The sequence below is a fragment of the Pristis pectinata genome, chromosome 13 (genome assembly GCF_009764475.1).
Source record: "Pristis pectinata isolate sPriPec2 chromosome 13, sPriPec2.1.pri, whole genome shotgun sequence".
Lineage (NCBI taxonomy): Eukaryota > Metazoa > Chordata > Chondrichthyes > Rhinopristiformes > Pristidae > Pristis > Pristis pectinata.
This window is the reverse complement of record NC_067417.1, coordinates 29,028,632-29,049,371: the sequence shown is the minus strand read 5'-3', so window position 1 is coordinate 29,049,371 and position 20,740 is coordinate 29,028,632. Positions and strand designations below refer to the sequence as shown.

At 35.4% G+C, this 20,740-nt stretch overlaps 1 protein-coding gene across 1 annotated transcript in view; it reads left to right on the top strand.

Annotated features, from left to right (window-relative positions):
- Nucleotides 1-18,672, top strand: part of shcbp1 (SHC SH2-domain binding protein 1) — a 34,278-nt gene extending 15,606 nt beyond the window's left edge. Inside the window, exons 4-14 of the mRNA XM_052028355.1 lie at nucleotides 792-907; nucleotides 1,603-1,811; nucleotides 2,919-3,014; nucleotides 5,111-5,344; nucleotides 5,730-5,904; nucleotides 7,275-7,395; nucleotides 7,924-8,055; nucleotides 12,576-12,694; nucleotides 15,672-15,758; nucleotides 16,639-16,783; nucleotides 17,210-18,672. Coding sequence (XP_051884315.1) covers nucleotides 792-907; nucleotides 1,603-1,811; nucleotides 2,919-3,014; nucleotides 5,111-5,344; nucleotides 5,730-5,904; nucleotides 7,275-7,395; nucleotides 7,924-8,055; nucleotides 12,576-12,694; nucleotides 15,672-15,758; nucleotides 16,639-16,783; nucleotides 17,210-17,562 — 1,787 coding nt within the window. The 3' untranslated portion in view covers nucleotides 17,563-18,672. The remainder of the gene's footprint in view (nucleotides 1-791; nucleotides 908-1,602; nucleotides 1,812-2,918; nucleotides 3,015-5,110; nucleotides 5,345-5,729; nucleotides 5,905-7,274; nucleotides 7,396-7,923; nucleotides 8,056-12,575; nucleotides 12,695-15,671; nucleotides 15,759-16,638; nucleotides 16,784-17,209) is intronic.
- The last annotated feature ends 2,068 nt before the right edge of the window (nucleotides 18,673-20,740 follow it).

Sequence of the window (20,740 nt, the reverse complement as noted above, 5' to 3'; positions counted from 1 at the left end):
AGGGACTTGGGGATACTCGTGCAGGATACCCTGAAGGTTAACCACCAGGTCGGATTGGCGGTAAAGAAAGCGAATGCTATGTTAGCATTCATTTTGAGAGGTATAAAGTATAAAAGTAAGGAAGTGTTGGTGATGCTCTATGGAGCACTGGTGAGGCCTCATTTGGAGTACTGTGCACAGTTTTGGGCCCCATATCTTAGGAAGGATGTACTGATATTGGAGAGAGTTCAGAAAAGATTTATGAGGATGATTCCCGGAATGGAAGGGCTTACTTATGATGAGTGTTTGTCGGCTTTTGGACTGTATTCATTGGAGTACGGAAGAATGAGAAGGGGACCTCATAGAAACATTTCGAATGTTGAAAGGACTGGACAGAGTAGATGTGGCTAAGCTGTTTCCCCTGGCGGGTGAGTCCAGGACTAGAGGGCACAATCTTAGAATTAGAGGGTACTGGTTTAAAACAGAAATGAGGAGAAATTTCTTTAGCCAGAGGGTAGTGAAATTATGGAATTCTTTGCCATGTACAGCTGTGGAGGCCCAATCATTAGGGCGTTTAAGGAGGAGATTGATAGGTATCTAATTAATCAAGGTATCAAGGGATATGGGGATAAGGCCAGAAATTGGGGCTAGATAGGAATAGTATTAGTTTAGCTCATGGAGCAGATTCGATGGGCTAAATGGCCTAGTTCTGCTCCTTTGTCTTGTGATCTTGTGAATAATAGTTTTGAATCAAAAATTTTAAGTCATTGTGAATAGAAAATAGTTTGATTGTGATTCTTTTTAACTAATAGGTGATACAAAACCATCAGAAGTGCAGGAATTCATTGCAGAATATTTGGAGAAGGTTCTAGAACCATATGGATGGCAAGCAATCTGGTCCAATGATATATTTGAGGTGCTGGTTGAGGTAAATAACGACTTGGAACATTTATGGTGATGTTAACTACTGCATTTTGATATTTGTTTTCATTACCATATAAGAATCCATCTGTGGTGGGTAATTAACAATGATAACTTTAGGTATATTCCCCAAGATCTTATAGGCTTTGGATCCTTGTTACTCCAATAGGAGATTTTTTTGTTTGATGTGTTCTGGAAGTAAAACAAATTACTCATACTTTTTAAAATTTGCTGATACAGATCTATGATGAAGCATTATCATTTAAGTCCTTCATACTTCTACATATTCGCTATTATTTGGCCATCTTTCACTGACCTCACAATCTACCTTGTTATGACCTTGCACCTTATTGTCTGCCTGCACTGCACTTCCTCTAGCTGTGACACTTTACTCTGTACTCTGTTGTTACCCTGTACTGTCTCAATGCACTGTGTAATGAATTGATCTGTACGAACAGTATGCAAGACAAGTTTTTCACTGCACCTTGGTACAAATGATAATATACCAATTAGTTTAACTTTCTTTGGCTAGGGAATTACATTTGCCTTGATTTGGTCGCACATGATCAAAATTGTAATATGCTTTTATTTTCTATTGTACTGTAAAATAATTAAATTTGCATTCTAAATTGTGCAAATTAAACATAATTAGAAATAAAATGCTGAATTGTTTTACTAGTTTTGTTTTTAAAACAATTTCAGGTGACTGATGTGGAGACTTCAAGCCTAAGGGCAGCGGTAAAGCTAACAGAACCATTCCTTTATGAGTCTGAAATGTATTCTTTGAACATGGAAGCAATGGAAAGTTTACTTGAGGCAAAAGAGCACCTTGTGCCTCTACGAGAATTGTACGTGGTTTTTGATGAGTCAGGAGAGTTTGATCAAACAGCCCTTGCTATTGAACATATCAGGTAATAGACTTAATTAAAAACATTTTTGACATTTTCTAAACAATCAAGGATTCAGACCATACTTGAAATAAAAGTGAAAGACTGATCATGTTCTTACTGAAAAACTATTGGAAATAAAGAAACTATAAATAACCTGTGGTTGTTGACCAGTAAGAGTTATCTTTTTTCAACAAATACTCATCTTTCATGTTGAATGTGGTGCATGGTTCATTACTCGTACATAAAGTTGCCACCAATTGACCCGGAGAGGACAGCCAAGGATGGAACTGAGCAATGGGGTAGATGAGGCTTGGGTAGCAAATGATAAAGAAGATGGATGGGTGATGGCGAGATCTCTGGAAAAGGGTACACTGGTGGCAATATGTTGGGAAAGTGTTATGCAGGTGTGATATTACTCATCTCCTTTTGCATTTTTTCCAAGGTAGCGAGTGAGAATTCTGGAAGGTATACAAAGTTGATTTTGAATGTGGATTTATTTTTCACAGTGGGGGAAAAGAAATGAAATTTTATGAAATGATCTGCCCCAGCAAAAAAGAACTGAAGTAGAGATTTGAGATAGCTGGACTTAATAGTGTAAATTGTCATGTTTTTTTCCTGTACAGAGTTACATAATGGAAGTGCATTACAAAAAATTGAGCACACACCTAGTTTCTAAACCTCATTTTCTATTAGTATTAACAGATGAAGGAAGTCTGGGATATGTGCAAAAATATTTAGAAATAAAAGGATCTGTTCACTTTCTGGTTTTAGGACATTATTGGTTATGGTGCTTTTATTTTATGTAAGTACACCTGACTTGCGTCAATAACTCTTACTAGGATATCTTTCAGTTACTTTTTCAGGGGGGAAAGAAGTCACTCTTTTACATTAAACCTGTAAATCTAAGACTTTATTTTACAATGGATTTATTTTGGCATCAGCAACGTTGAAATTCCTCAATAAATTAGTAGTACCTTTTCAGGGTTGTAGCTCGTTCAGACCAGGAGTCTCAGTCAATGGTCAAATTGATGTTTACAGCCTATCAATGAATCAGTTTATTTATGTATTTAGCTTTTAATATGATTAGTTGCAGTTAGTGTAAATTGCTTAATATTGTATATGTTGCAGATTTTTCTACCAACATATTTGGAGAATCTGGGATGAAGATGATGAAGATGATGATTTTGATTACTTTGTCAGATGTTGTGAACCAAGATTAAAGCTGTAGGTATATATTGTCTAAATTTAATATCGGCTATGTGTTGACAGAATATTGAGAATTGATTTATTCAATTTAGTGTTAATATATATGTCATTTCTGATGACTAAATGAAGTATTTCAAATTAATTTGGAACAATTTTTAGAAACGGTGAGATCTTTCATAATTTCTCAACTTGGTTCAAATAGAAATTGCAAATTTGAACTTTATAAAAAAATATTTTTATGTGGAATGTGGTTGTCTCTGGCAAAGTCAGTGTATATTGTCTATCCCTAATTTCCTCCATTTTAGAGGCTGTAGGACTTTAGGGAATTGGTTGGGTTTTTATGACTATCTGTTAGCCCACAGCCACTGTTACTGATAGTAACTTTTCCAAATTTAGTGAGTTACTTGAATTCAAATTCCAGCTGACGTGCTGCGTTTCCAGATCAATAGTCCAGGTTTCTCAATTTTAGCCCTATAAACTTAACCACTAAGTTACTGTAACCCTAAAGTTATAACTTTCCAGTTGCTCTGATTCTCAACAGGTCAGGACTCAATTTAAAAAGGATGTGAGAATCTGATCTTCCTAACCATAAAGGGCCTGCGATATACCATTAATGTTTAAATAATGCAGTGTAGTTGAGTTAAAAATGTATTGTATCACATTCAGTGTCAGCTCTGTAAATAGTTAATTTTTTAAAATTAAAGTTTTAAAGAACCTTGGAACACGATCAGTTAATTAATTATTAACAATTGCTCTTGGATTTAGTCATTTTCGCTTAATAAATATTTTAAATGTTAACCAATTTTACTTAAGTATACCTGTCAATGAAATAGAAAGGTTGAGTGAATTTTGATTTGCATGAGCTTCATAATTTATTCATAGCTATATTGACAGTAAATTATACCCTTCACATCCTCCTTGTCTAAATCTTGTTCCACTTGGGGCCATCTACATTCCTTTATTTCTTAGCACCATTGTGAGCTTCACTATTAGTTTGCTCTTTTTATTAAATTGACTGATTCTTGACACCAGATGGTGCTCTAAGCAAACTGAAATTTGATCTGCTTTTGACAAAATTTTAAACTGTGTGATTAAAATAGATTTTAATAAACGAATTGCAGGACTTCAGCATTTTGATTGTAGCAATGTCACTGGAATGTCTAGTTTATTTCATCTGTCATTAACTTTCGTCCTTTCTTGTGGTGAAAATGGTCATGATACAAGTTTCCACTGCCATATGCTTTTGGTGTTTTGGCCCAGTCCCTTTCTTATTTAAAATTTGACATTGAATTTAACAGGCTTTTTACATTGTGGACATCAGGTAATGGTGTGTTCCTGCCATATATTAATATCTAATTGATGATGTTGGCAGAACTTGAGGTCTTGTGTTTGCAATGAGATTCTGAAACCAATTGTTGCACTACTTCTGACAAATCTCAAAGTTGGCTGACTTCAGAAAGGAAGGTTGAATTTAGTTTTGTTCAATTCGTGTAGCTCAGTTCCTTACTAAATCAATTCCATGAAATCCTGTCTTTATATATAAACATGACTGCAGAAGTTGGCACCTGAATTTTATTTTTGATCAACCAATATAGTAATCCTCAGTGAAATACAATAATCTGTTGCAGTTTTATATTTTGAATCTTTTGAAACTTAAATAGTTGCATTGGATTAACTGAACCTGCATCAGGTACAGTAAAACTCTGATAATTTGGCACAATGGGGACTTTGGACTCGCAGATTTTCCAGACTATTGGATGTTACTTTTATTAATACTTCAATACAGTTTTAACTCGCCTTTTAAAATGTTACATAGTATTATTATAACTTTTCCAGGGAACCCAGTTTAAAGAGAGCACCAGGGCCCTGGTGAGTCAGAATGAAGTACAGTAAACATCACCCATCAAGCCAGGTGCCAAACCCTTCAGCATTTCCTAATAGTCTGATGATGAATTATTGAAGTTTTACTATATAATTCAATAGTACTCTAATAAACTGACAGTACTTGCTACTGTAGCAGTAACCCACAGAAAAGGCAAATGGGTGTTTTTGTTCAGGTATCATAAATTCATAAATTCGTACCAATGGAGAATATTCATTTCTTTCCAATTCAGGTATTATGATATTCTTGAGGATCGTGTTCCTGCCGATCTCATTGCTGAATACAATCACCTGTTATCAAAGTGTGAGGAGACATACAAAGAATTTATAAAATTGAGAAATAATATCTCTGTTAGTGATTCTGAATCTGAATTGAATAACGTTTCCATGGTGGAAGGTGTTAAACTTTGTGAAGAGCTGGATAAGCTTAAATATAAGCTTCAAATAATGGAGTCTCCACTTTACAGGTGATCCTTTTTTAGATTCGCTCTTTTCTATAATTGATATGCTTTTTCTGTTAATATAGAAAGTTATGAAAATTTAGAATAATTACAGATTTATAGGTACTACCACTACAAAATTATTCTATAACAATTTTTGGCTATGTCTTGCATTCTTTGAACCTGCATTTCATTTACCAAATTAAATACATACAATATCCCACAAAGGAAGTAATACAAAATTACTGATTTAGAGGAATATTCAATTTTAAAATATTAAAATGTTAGGAGATAGAATGAAATTGAAAGAGACTGGTTGGGAAAATATAATCGAGAAATGTAAATAAAGCTTTGTATAGCTGAAACATCTGTTCCTAAAAAATGAATAACTCTCAAGAAACAATATCTTTAGGTATGTGCTACGCCAGGATGGCTATGGATTGCCAGGAAAGCAGGCCAAAGGAATTCGTTCTTCAGGTGAAAAAGTTATTCATGTTGTTTCAAGCTCCATGACCATTAATCTACTGCAATCATTATTGAAGGAGAAACTAAACCCAGACTCTTTTATTCAGGAGCAAGCAATGGAGGTAATGATTTTCACTGACCATTGAGGGAGTGCAATTCTAGTTGAATAATCTTGAGTTTAGTCAATATAATCAAAAGTATAGCCTTGAGAATATTCAAAATAGTAAATCTTTTATTATATTGCTGTCACAAGAACATCAAATATTTGCAGTATTTTTTACTTTTGCAGTGGTTATATAGGTGCAAATGTCATGTAAATTATTCTTACTCGGCTCATTTATGATGGAACACTAAGATTCAGTAGAAAACTTGATTAGCAATTGTTTAATAGAACATGATGTAAGTGGCAAGTTTATAGTTGCCTTTATGGGTTCCCCAATTGTTGACTTGATGGTAAATTGAATTTTCATTCAAAATGGTATTGCCTTGTACAGTAGTAGAGCACTGTGCGACATATTGTTGCCATGTAGTTGGGTCAGAGCCAGACTTGCCTACAAAATGACTGAGAAGTGAACTGAAAAAGCCTTGTCTACAGTTTTGTTCCTGACATTCAGGAGCATTCAAAATCATTGATCAATTAAGAAAAATTGTTCCTTTATTTTTAAATTGCTTTGCATTTAAATAATGAAAAACGTCAAAACAAGCCTACTTTCCTTCTCAAAGCCATTCGTGCAATGAGGTCAGTGCTGCCGCACCAAGTATAACCTGGTGTGGCATTAATGCTGGGGACTTGAGCAAATTCAGGATTGGCCCATGATGTTGTGCTGAACTAATTAAGCTAATGATGCCTAATTACACTGATCCTTTCAGTCTGCACATGATCCATATCTTCCCCCACCCCCCGCCACCAATTCTCTGCATATTCATGTGCCTATCTAAGAGCTGCTTAAATTGCTTAAGTGCCTTTATCGTATCTGCTTCCATCACCACCCCTGGCAGAGCATTCCAGGTACCCACCATTCTTTGTGTAAAACGAGAAAAAGAATTGAATGTAATACTCTAGATACAGCCTAACCAGAGTTTTATAAAGCTGGAACATAACTTCCTGACTCTCGAACTCAATGCCTAGACTAATAAAGGAAAGAACGCCATATGATTTCTTTACCCCCTATCAACTTGTGTGGCCACTCTCAGGAAGCCATGGACTTGGAGCCCAAGATCCATCTGTACATCAACACAGTTAAGGGTTCTGCCATTAACTGTGTATATTCCCTTTTACATTTGATCTCACTTTTGCTTTTATTCATATGCGAACCTTAAAGATGCCGGTGTTAATAGGGGTTAAATGTTGGCAATTCAATGTGGAACTGCTGGCATTTCCCAGCAACCTCTAACACAACAGGACAGCACAAACAGCTTTTTGGTAGAGTGTCTAGTGCTTTGTGGCCTTTCTAATCATTAGACAAATGTACAACATTTTTCCCTCTTTCAGTTTCATAGCGATCCACTTGCAGCAATAAATGCCTGTTACGAAGGAGATGCTGTTATTATCTGTCCTGGTTGTTACAGTGTGAATGGCTATTTCAGAATTGCTGATTCCATTCAAGTAGAAGGTAAGGACTCTAAGGAAAAATATATCTTTATACTGCAGCAGGTTTTCTCATCGATGTATCTGAGGAAAGGGAGGGTAATATTTATTTCATTGCAGGTAACAAAGGGCATAGGAATAATTAAACTTGGGGTTGATTGGAAGGCTAGAAATGAAGGAGGGCAGATTTCTTGGAGGGAATAATAGGATAGGGAAAGTGAGGAATTTGGTGGGGTAAAAAAGTAAGGATTTTAAAATTTGAAGATTTGTTCAATTTGGAGCCAATGTATTTCAGCAAGCAGAGAGTAATGTGCAAGTTTGGACGTATCAGTGATTTGATAGTAGCTCACAAATTGCAGAGAGCAGAATAACATGAACTGAAAGCATTTAATGTTTCCAGCAATACTTTGCTACTCCAGAAAGTAGTGCTGCATCATGAATGTTGTGGTGATATCTGGTCTTTTAAGAGCTGTTCCTATCCTACAAATATGCTGTGGCTTTGTTCCACTAAATCACAAAGATATTTTGTTCTGTTTTCTTTCCCAATCCCTAGGGTATGGACTTCCTGATGACATTGTTCTATTGAAAGAAGGCAAAGGAGACACCTTTGTTGATTGCACAGCCACTTGTGTAAAAATATCAAATCTGAAATTTATTCAGCATGACGCTACAGAGGGTATTTTATGTAAGTATGGTATTATTTTGCATTCTGTTTAAAAGGGTAGAAGAATACAGGATGTTTTTGTATATAAAATAATTATTAGAATCCCCATATTTCAATTCTGCTCAGTTGAACTTTATTTGTTACTAATACTTTGCTTCATGATAGACGCATTACCATAGAGCCATACAGCACAAAACAGACCCTTCGGCCCACCATGTTGTGCCGTCCATCAAACCACCCTCACACTATCTAACCCTTTCCTCCCGCATATCCCTCTATCTCACATTCCTCCATATGCCTATCCAACAAACTCTTGAACCTGTCCAATGTATCTGCTTCCACCACCACCCCAGGCAGTGCATTCCTTGCACCAACCACTCTCTGGGTGAAAAACCTCCCCCTGACATCTCCCCTGAACCTCCCACCCATTACCTTAAAGCCATGTCCTCTTGTCTTGAGCATTGGTGCCCTGGGAAGGAGAAGCTGACTGTCTACTCTATCTATTCCTCTCAATATTTTATATACCTCTATCATGTCTCCTCTCATCCTCCTCCTTTCCAGTGAATAAAACCCTAGCACCTTAAGCCTCTCCTCATATTCCATATGCTGTAATCCAGGCAGCATCCTGGTAAATCTCCTCTGCACCCTCTCCAACGTCTCCATATCCTTCCTATAATGCGGCGACCAGAACTGAACACAGTACTCTAAGTGTGGTCTAACTAGAGTTTTGTAAAGCTGCATCATCACTTTGCGGCTCTTAAACTCAATCCCATGACTTATGAAAGCTAACATCCCATAGGCCTTCTTAACTGCTCTATCCACTTGTGAGGCAACTTTCAGTGAACTGTGAATACGAACCCCCAGATCTCTCTGCTCCCCTACACTGCCAAGTACCTTGCCATTTACCCTGTACTCTGCCCTGGAGTTTGTCCTTCCAAAGTGTACCACTTCACACTTCTCTGGATTGAACTCCATCTGCCACTTGTCAGCCCAGCTCTGCATCCTATCGATATCCCTCTGTAAGCTCCGACAGCCCTCCACACTATCCACAACACTGCCGATCTTAGTGTCGTCCACAAACTTACTAACCCAGCCTTCCACCCCCTCATCTAAGACTTGTTGGTCTTCCAGCACTGCGAGATGTCTGTAGGGCAATGCTGCCGACTGGCACATTCCAGGCTGCAGGAGTACGTGCTGAGGGACGCACTGAAGCTGGGTGCAGCCAACGCAAAGGCTCGGTGGGGAAGGACTACAGTTTAGGGTTCTTCTGCCACTGGAGAGGGAGGGGCGGGGTCAGGCGAGAAAGCCCCTAAATATTGTAAATACAGGACTGGGTAGCCCCCAGGGAGCTGCACTTGTGGCATCGGTGCTGTTTTTTATGTAAAAAGGTAACATTAATGAATGATCTGTACAAGAATATAAAGGCTTGCACTGTTTTATAATTGTTTATAGTTTGTCTTTTATTTTGGAATTAAAAAAAAGAGGTGCAGTAGTGGTGAAGAATGGAGTTAGTCACAACAATACAGGCAGCCTTCCATATGACCTTAAACCTTAACCATGTTTCTCTTTCCACAGATGCTATCTGACTTTGAGTATTTCCTGCATTTTCTGTTTTTATTTCAGATTGCAGCATCTGCAATTTAATTTTCCACTTGATCTGACCTGGCTATGATAGATTTATTTTTTGAGCTAATAAATTAGATGCTTTCTATTAAATATACAGTAGAAACTTGTTATATCTAGTGATAAGTGACAGCCAACAAATGATATGCCCTTAAGTTCTAGTTTCACTTTTTTGGGAAAAATAACATTTTAACACAATTTAGGCAATGGGCTTATTAATCATTGTTGCTAATCCAATGCTATTAATTCAAGAAATTGGAAACTAAAACTGAAAATGCCCAAGGTTTCTCTGTGTAGAGACAAACTGTTAATATATAGAGTGATGGCAAAATCTTGTGTTAAAATTATTTGTCAAATGATTGGCTTAGTTTTTATAAATCAATAATTAAAATTATATTCCTCTCTGAATTAGATGTAAGAAAATCTATGACTGGTACTGATTTGCTTGTGTCATTTGTGAAACAAATATATTTAAAGTTTGCAATTTAAAATAAAAATTGAAGGTGTGATGCTCAAAAAAAACAATACAAATATGTTCAGTGGCTAAGTATAGTCGAACAGGGTGATGAAAATGTTTCTTGATTTCAAGATTTGAAGAGAAATATGAAGATTCAACTTGGCCAGAAAAGTGCTGAAATAATCTAAGTAACAAGGTATAAAAGACCAAAAACACGAGGGAGAGGAAATAAGGAATTGGGATAGAGACAATCTGAAGTTGCAGATTGAACATAGAATTAGAGGAAAGAGGAATGCAGGAATAAAAACATTGGAATCAATGAAACTTTATAAAAGAGAAACAACAAAACCAGGAACTAGGAAGAATTGAGATGGAAAATGAATATTCAATCTAAAAGTAAATAGTTAGGTATAAAGCATACCAAAAATTACGTTGGTTTATATTTCAAGATTACTTCCAGTTTGCATGTAATCACAAAGCAAGTAGTAAGAAAAGCAAAATAGCAGTGCGGTTGACGTGGTCTGCATGGACTTGAGGCTTTTGAACAAGTACCACATGGGAAACTGGTTGAAGAGATTAGAATCCATGGAAACTAGGGCAAGATGGCAAATTGGATCCAAAATTGTCTTGGTAACAGGAGATAGAGGGTGATGGTGGACAATGTTTTTTGTCACTGGAAATAAGTGACTAGTGATGTACTAGTCCTGATAAGTTAGTTGATGAGGTTTGGGAGGACTAACAGGATAGAACATTCACAATAAAAGATAGGATCTGAGGGGACATTGGGGAACAGAGGGACTTTGGTGGATGAGTCCAAGGATCCTTGAAGGTGCAGCAAACAGAGGCAGATAAGATGGTGACAAAGTCAGACTGGATACTTAGTATAGAATGTAATACTGGATAGGCTGGGTTTGTTTTCTTTAGAATGAGGGAGGCTGAGAGGGTCCTGATGGAGTTATACGAAATTTTAAGGGACATGAATAGGGTAGATAAAAGGGAATTTTCCCAATTGCAGAGGCATCTAAAACTAGAGGAAATGAGATTAATGCAAGGGGTAAGACATTTAGAGGCGATTTGAGGAAGTGCTTCTGGAATGCACTACCTGAGTGGGTAATGGAGGTAGGTACCAGCACAACGTTTAAGTAACACACAGAATGCTGGAGGAACTCAGCAGGTCAGACAACATCAATGGAGGGAAATGGACAGTCAATATTTTAGGTCAAGACCCTTCATCTGGACAGATAATTAACCAAATCCAGATGAAGGGCCTTGACCCAAAACGTCGACTATCCATTTCCCTTCATAGGTGCTGCCTGACCTGCTGAGTTCCTCCAGCATTTTATGTGCTGGTCCAGATTCCAGAACCTGCAGCCTCTCATGTCTCTGTGACAACTTTTAAGGATCTAGATGACCACTTGAATCACCAGAGCATAGAAGCTACAGATCAAGTGCTGGGAAATGTGATTAGTATTGATAGCTGCTTGATGGCCAGCATGGATGTGGTGGACTGAAGGGTCTGTCTCTGTGTTGCATGACTCCATAACACTATAACTCTAATAAACTTGTATATTATGGTCTGAAGATGTTTCTTTTCCTCATTCCTGAACTTTGAACAGTTGATCATCTTTAGTTAGGACTTGCAATTCCCCATTGCTTCTGTACATAGAATGCCTTTTGCTTATTTACCTGCACACTGTCTTGGTTTAACACACTGATAATGCACATTGATTGTTAGTATGTGGAGCTGCCAACTTTTAATCTCAAGATTCAGGCCAATGCGCTCTATCAACTGACAGTATGTGAACAGGTTATGTGGTTCTGTTGCTTTTCAGGAATAATATACTGAATCACTTCTGCTGTTAATCACTGGAATTTGAATAAGCCTTACAATAAATTATCACACTAATATTAAAGTGTAAAATATAGAAAATGTAATAGTCGATAGTTCAAATAATAGCAGTATGATGAGCTCTTTATCTCTAAAGGGGAATATGAAATGTCTGTGGATGCAAAAAAGGCCAAAGAAGTCATTGTGCTCTGCTCTGTAATAATGACTGTGGTTAGTTCTGCAATGATCGTTTTCACAGCCTAAAGTAGTATTGTGGGGAGAACAAATGTTTGTGTTTTTTTTTAGTTAGATTCCATTTATAAATTTTGGTTAATTATCTCTTTCCTGAAACTGTTGGTGGAAGAGTCTGTAAGATGTAAGCCTATAAGATTCTATTATTCCATGTAACGACTTTCAGGGTAGAGACCAAAATTTACATTGAATGTTAGGCAAATGTTAAAGGCAAAACTGAAAGGAATAAAGCACATTACTGATACTGCACTAAAAGGCTTTGACATTTTAATGTTGAGAAACATTTTACAATTCCATCTTTTCCATGTGTTTAAAGTATCTTTTAGTTTGCTAATGATATATATCTAACATTAAACTAATTTAGCTATGTATTTTAATTAGGTGTCCGCAAAGGCCAGACTATTCTAGAGAGTTGTGTATTACAATGTGACTCTACGGGGGTTGTGCTGAAAACCACAGCAGAACTGCGTATGAAGAATTGTGACTTGTATGGAGCAAAGGTATAGTCTAATAACATATTCAGAATTGTAAATATTTCAACAGTGTAATAATCCCTCAAGTTTTGGCTTTCAGCAAATTGTGCTACAATAGATTTCAAATTGATTAAAACAAAATTGCATTTTAATCTTAATCAAAGTGATCAATCGTGTTGTTGCAATTTCTGTAATTATCTAGGTCTAAATTTTACAAAAATATCAATTTTGTGATGACAATTTAATTGATCAGGTAATGCACTTTACAAATGTTTTCTAGTAGTTTTTTTCAGTATATTCTACACTAAATTCTATGAGGAGATGAGATGGATGTAGCTTGAATGTCAAGAGTGATCTAGATTAACCTGATTTCCTTTTCTTTCCATAGAACCATAGCACAATACAGGCCCTTCGGCCCATCATGTGCTGACCTTCAAGCCACTCCTAGGACTATCTAACCCCTTCCTCCCACATATCCCCTTATCTTAAATTCCTCCATATGCTTATCTAACAATCTCTTGAACTTGCCCAACGTATCAGCCTCCACCACCACCCCAGGCAGCGCATTCCATGCACCAACCACTCTGGGTGAAAAACCTCCCTCTGACGTCTTCCTTGAGCTTCCCACCCATTACCTTAAAGCCATGTCCTCTTGTATTGAGCATTCATCGCCCTTTGGTCATGCCTGCTCTTTTAGTCTTAGAATTATGTTGGAAAGCATTAAGGTGTTAATTTCCTGTTTTTTTTTAAGAAATATAAATTTAACATTTAAATTCATAAGGCAGACTTAAAAACAGTATTTAGTTGCTTCTAGAAAAGAGCAGTTTTTAAAGTAACAGTATTTAAACTGAAGAAAATAGGGTAGGAATGACGTTATAAGAACAGAAAATGCTGGGAACACTCGTACAGTGTCACACAGCATGTGCGGGAAGAGAAACATTTCAGGCTGAAAAGATTTCAGTTCTGGTGAAGGGTCTTTGACCTGAAACGTTAACTTATTTCTCTTTCTACAGAGGCTGGTTGACCCGAGTGTTTTGCAGGAATGTTGTGTAATTGATTTAACTATATAATTCTAAAGGTATAGATCACTCCAAGAAATATGCCTTAATTAGAGGTTAGTACCTCTTTAAACAAATTATTCAATAATTGTTGAAGTAGTTTTATGAATTCTGTGTCCAGTAAAACTCCAGTAATTCTCTATCTGATCTTCTTTTTGGGAATCCAGCTTCTTTGGCCTTGGGCTCATCTGGTTCTGTTTCCAGCATTCCTTTTTAACTCACTGGCACCGTTTCTCACACTCCTTTTAAATGCACTTGGGTCCCGTTTCCTGCACTCCTTTTAAGCTCACCAGGTTCACTGGTAAATTTATTACACTGTTATGTAACATTTTTTAGAAAAGTAAATTAAAAATATGTGAGCTATTAATAAATACTATCCAATATTCCAGAAAATCTATCATTCCGGCTCTACCAAAGTCCTCAAGTGGCAGAGTTTTAGTGTACCTAATCCAGATACACTGATCTTAAGGAAATCTAAATTAAAATGTCATTTTTACCTAGCAAATGCTATGCTACCAAACAGCTTATAATAAAAAAAATCATGTTAGCAATATTTATCAAGCAATTGGATATGATAAATTGCTTTTTTGTGAGTTCATTATCAATTTTTTTTTGTTCACAATCAAATTGGAATTTGCTGTGCAATATATTTGATTAATTGTGAATTAAAAGCTGATTATTAATTTAATGGTTCATGCTTCCTTCTGCCAATTTGGCACTTGTGACAAAACAAAAAGTTTAGAAATAAGGTTTATTTTTGCTTCAAAAATATTTATCAGCTGTTTTACTGATGTACTTTTTCATTCATTGTTGTTTATCCCAAATTGTTCTTGAACAGATGGTTAGCTGACACCTTAAACTACTGTATTTTGTCTGGTGAAAGTTCATCCACAGTGCTGATGTGTTGGGAGCTCTAGTGTTTTAATGGAATGGTGATATAGGAACATCAGCATATTTCTAAATTGGGGTAGTGTGTGATATGGAGGGGAAATAGCAGGTGATTTTGTTCCCATCTCCTATTCCAAGTCCTGGGTGGTAGAGATGGTGGTTTGGGGAGGTTTTGTCAAAGAAACATTATTGAATTACTCCACTGCATTTTGCAGATGGTATGCCCAGCAGCTATAGATGGAGGGGAGTCAGTGTTTTAAAAGTTAAGTCATAGGTGCAATGATTAATTCAAAATGTATTTTTTGAGATTGTTAAGAGGATGAAGTTAGAAACTTCACCCAGCATTAATCAAATTGCACAACAAATTCCAATGAAGGATTTAATTTTACCTAAAATCTATTGTTGATTTAAATTAATGTATCTTCTCAGATTATGATTGAGGAAATACTTGTTTGAGAAAAGATTTTCTTTCTAACTGCAAAGTGTTCATTCTTGTTTCCTTTTTTTATTAAATCATTTAGTTGTATTTTGTTTAAGTAACGGTCCATATTTTGCCCTTTCACACAATTATGTTGCATAATTACTGTATCATTTTCTAAACAGTAATTCCATTTACTCACTTTCTAAAAGAAAATGGAAGTAGGGAGGTTAATTTTAAACTCTCAAAGGATTTACATAATCAATTAACTTAAAAAAAAACATACTACCTTGAGGAAAGAGTGAGATTTCAAAAAATTTAGCAAAATTCCCCACTATTTAGCACTAGTCAACATTGGGTATCTGGCACCATGTTTAATTCTAATGGTTCAAGAAAGAACTAGGTCACAAAAAGCAAAAGACCAAAGGATTAGGAAATTTTTAAAAAATTAAGCCATATGTTATTAAAATAGTAAAGAAAAATACTCTTGCAGAGCAATATATTGGGTATAAATTGAAAGTTTGAATGCATCTAATCTGGGAGGCTTTCTGGCACTGTGTTGTAGGAATAGATTAAAAGAAAATCGCCAATTTATATAGAAGATTAGTAGGAAAAAGACTAATGTTATCATTTTCAACAGGGGGCAGGCATTGAAATTTACCCTAGCAGTACATGTGAGCTGTTTGGCAATGATATACATCACTGCAAGGAGGGAATACTTATTAAGGTAAGTTCAATAATACTTGGGGATATAAGCAGTACAATAGAAACTTACATTTGCATAACAACTTAAGTATAAAGAAAACAATTCATTCACAAAATAGGAACAGATAAGACATTTTTTAAAAAAGACAACAAGGTTGACCAGATATTTGGCCAAAAGGTGCATTTACAGCAGATAATTAATGATATAGAGAGGGTTTAAATTATAGGGAATTATATATTGATTTGAGGCTTAGAATTAACAATGAATAGAAGTGGTTTCTTACATAATGAGGCAAATTCTATTAGAATGATCCAAAGAAATGAAAGCAATGTATTTGTATTACTACAAAAAGATGTGTGTAGGTTATGTGGCTAGATTAATTTTTTAATCTTAATATATCTCAGTTCCTGTTTTCTGCTTGTATGTTCAAACAATTTTCATTAGTAATGGGAAGTTTGCATTTTTGTTAAATGTAATAAGTTAAATTTTCAACTTGTCACTTGAGCAGCATTGTTTGTGGATTGACAGCCTGTATAAGAGAGAGGATTTTCATATTTATTTCAATTGGAGAATTCAGTGATCAACCTGCTACTGGGTTTCTTTGCCCTGTGGCAGGCTGAAAACCTTTCTTTGCAATTTTTGAAATGTCCTATTCGAATATGTAAGACTGCTGCTGAAGGAATTTCTTCTGTTTTGAAATGGATTATTTTTCCAGGCTGTAAGACAGAACACCAAGTGTAGGTTTGTGAAGGAATAGTCCATGCATATCCATGCTTGAAAAATGTTTTAGCATATGCTAGAAAATGTCCAATAACCAGGTGTAATCTGTAGCTGGTTATAACCAGTATGTGTGGTACAAAATCACAAGAATCCCAATGAAACTCATTTTAACTTGTTGCAGAATTTCATGGAGCAGCTATATGACGTGCCAAAAATAACAATGATGAATAATCTTGTACATAATCATGAAGACTATGGTATTACAATGTCCAAATTTGCAATAAACTTCACAAAAATGAAACCATTTTTTGTACCGCGGCTTACAAGTAAGTGGAAAAGAACGCTTGTGAATTGGTTGATTCTTTATCAGATTTTTTGCATATGTAATCTGAATTGGGGCAAAAAAAGAATAGAAGAAAATGTTGATTTGATCAGATGAAGTTCATAAAGACTACAACTTACTGAGGAATTTTACACTATGACATTTCTACAATATTTTCTGAATGCTTGGTGAATAAAAGTTTGATTTTGGTATAATTTATTGAGCACTTCCTCAGATTCAAGTTGATTTCGGTAGCTCAATTGTTATCTGGAAATATGAATTCATACATCCCTGTATACCAGTTGGAAAATCAGCTAAATTCATTTTTTTAAAAATGATATTGCTTTACTCTGGTTTTTTATCCTGGCTAGAAAATGAAAAATATGCAACAAAAGAAATCTGGAGTTTTGCTTGTCTTTCTATTCTTTAGGTGACGTGGAGCAAAAGAAGTTACAAAGTGATTTCAAAGAACAAAATTTGGAATTAAATACTGGATGTTGTGTAACACAGCAAGTACCAGATTTATTAATTGATGGGTGTAATCCTACTGCATGTGAAGAAATAGTGGTCTTGAACCCCACTGATACTGCTGAATGTGATGAAGCAATAACAAATGAATTAATTTCTACTTCTGCAACAAAGAGGGAACAGTCCAGAAGTAGATTAAATGAAACAGTAGAGAGTGAGCTGAATAACTTAATGTCACAAGAAATATTCCCATCTATTGTAGGTAATCATTTTAAGAAGAATGGAAAAGGAAGTTTTGGAATTGTTTACTGTTAATTTCATTGTTGTGTATATAAAACCTTTTGTAGATAAGTTGTACAGCTGCTTTTAAAAATTGTATATGTAAAATGGCAAATTCACAAGCAAATGAGAAAATGCTGTAATTGTTCATAGTATTGCAGTCCAAGGGTCTTCTCAGCAGTAGGTATATTTAGTCAGGTTTGTGATCATTTAAGCCATGAACCTGTTTGATCAAATAAAGGTATTTGCAGCTAAATTATAACCAGTTAATTTGTCTTGTATCTAAGGTCATTTAGAAAGTATTTTCACAAACTGCAATTTTGTCACAATTCATTTGAGTAAAATTTAATTTATGTGAAGTTTATAGTGGGTTAGTCTCAGAATTTTTCATATGCTATTGCTGTAAACATTGAGCCCCAAAATGTATACTGCTTGTGAAATCCAAGAGCATCTTGGCAGCCAGCTTTTCTGCTCAAAAGCTGTAACATGTCTGAAGAGCCAGAACAGTTAAGGGCTTATTTTATAGCCATACTTTCTACACATTAATTTCTGGAGATTAAAAAAAAGTTACCGCTGGAGGAATTCCATGGGTCAGGCAGCATCTGTAGAGGTGGAGGATGGTCGATGTTTCAGGTTAATATGCTGCATTAATCCTGATGTAAGTCTTGACCCAAGATGTTGACCATCCCTCTGCCTCCACAAATGCTGCCTGACCTACTGAGTTCCTCCAGCTTTATGTTCCAGGTTACAGCACCAGCAGTGTCTTGTATCTTCCCTAATTTCTGGTCTGTTTATTTTCAACACTACATTTATTTAGCTTTATTCCTGCTACCTTTTGCTTTTTGTTTTGGTTGAGGGCTGATGTTATACAAAGGAAATAGTTTACTACCAAATCAACATATCACATATGTGGCTAGAAGTACTTCCAGTCAATTGTTTATTTTCCATTATCTGTATTAAATAATTCAATACTTATATTTGCTGTGCATGAATTTGAGAACTTTGTTTGTATTTGAATGAAGGAAGATTCTTGATAACCAGGTGAAATCATGTAACTTTGTATTAATGTTGAGTTGATATCCTGTCACACTGTTAATGTGGACCATTTTATTGAAAGGTAAAAATGAGAATAAACATGAAAATACATATCCTACAGTGTTTATTTTATTTCCAAATATAATTAATTTACTTTGTCAACAGTCATTTCCTTTACTTCATGCTTTTACTATTGCCAGTTGCAGTTGATGACTTTTTGTTTATTGGTTTAATTACTGAGATCCTTATTTAGAATAAAGTTTTAATTAAGCACTCACTTGGTTTTCTTTTGGAACTAATTATTTTCTTTTGTATTGATTTGCAATTAATTTAGTTTTTCCTTGAATGCTAATTCCAAGTAGGCAACTGGTTATTAGTTAATGACAATACTAAGTATGGTAGAAATAATAAAGAATCTAATTATTTTGTGTTGAGTAAATGTAACACATGACATAACTTAGGAATCTGGAGGAAGCATGCTGTTTGGATCTATAAATGTTGGATACAAGGACCTGAGACCTATGAAGGAAATCTTATTTTCCCCAAAATACTACTTTGTAAAGGTGTTGCAAAGTTCTGTTGAGAATAGAGAAAAAAAAGTTTAATGATCACTTATGTGCATCAATTTAGAAGTTTCTGTATGATGCAAGTGTGCATAACACATTTATTTCAAGATTAAGGGAATGTTAGGAACGTGAACAGGATAGGTAGATAGGCAGCACCCCCTATACATGTACATTGCTAAGTTGAAGGAATTACAATTTTTTTTAAAGATGTCAGTTAATTGTAATGATTCTGCTGTTTTTATGGTTCAGGGAAGCCTCTTGTTTGCTTTTAATTGCTCTTTTGGGTTGCACCATCTTTATTTTTGTTACATCATTCCTGCCCTCTTGCAGGTCTCCCCTCCTTGCATCCCCAGCCTTCATAATTGCTTAAAACCTGCCACGTCTCTAATTTTCTACCATTCTGATGAAGTCATTACCTGAAATATTTATTTTCCTCTCCCAATGATGATGTCTGACTCTGTGAGCCACTATTTTCTTGTCTTTAGATTTGTATAAATTACCATATTCCTTTCACAGTTTTGGAATCTCCTGAAGCACTTTCAAAGCCATCTAAGTACTACTTGAAATCTAATCATTGTTTTGAAGCAAAATGTCAGCCAATTTGTGCAGAATAGTGTAGTAAAGGATTAGCTTAAATACTTTAAATGGAGTTGGCTCGGGCATTGCGAGAATTTCTCTGCTCTTTATGGAATGCTGTGAGAGAATTTATACCCACCTGACAAGACAAATAAGGCCTCTATATAATGTTTCATTTGATAAACTGTACTTCTGTCAATGCAGCATGCCATTCAAATGTCAGCCTTAATTAGGTGATAATGTTTGGGAATGGGTATTAATCTATGACCTGTTGTTTTACCTGCTACCAATGAAGCAAAATAAACAATTAATGCCCCTATTTGATCATTCTGCCTATTTCAGATAACTCCAATTACTCCAAATTTGTTAAAGGATGAATGATAAAGCCATGTGGGAAAGAAGATGTGTGGGATTGGGTTACTATTTACAACGACATAACTGTTTTCATAACCCCAACAGCATGTAGTGCAGCATCTTTAAACTTTTTTTCTAAACTGAGCTTTGAAAATAATTCAATTTGTCATGCTTGCAAGGTTTTCCATATCCAAAAAAATGTAAGGGCTTGAGACTTAAAAAAAACTGCTCTCAATTCTACTGATTTCTGAATGTGTAATTAGCAAAGAGAAGGCTTATTGGTTTTGTGACTCCAAATATGAATCTTAAAATTTGAATAAATTAGCACTCAAACACACTTAGGTGAAGTTCATAAATACACCTGATAACATCCTATTAGATCTTAAATTTGAGATCTGTATAACATTTCGTAATTTGAGATGGAAATTTATGACTTGGGTATAAAAGTTAAAACAAAATAATTGTTCTATATGCCCATAATGATGCTTCGTAGAATTGAAGACATTATAACAGGGAAGGAAGCTGTCTGAGCTTCATGACTCTACTAGCAATTCTGTTGCTGGTACTTAGCCAAATGTCCCTTCCCTGCTATTTTCTACTTTTATATATATTTTAAAACTTAAGTCTGCTTTAATTATATTGCCCGTTTCAAAAGCTATGTGTGGTTAAAAATTGCCTCAAGT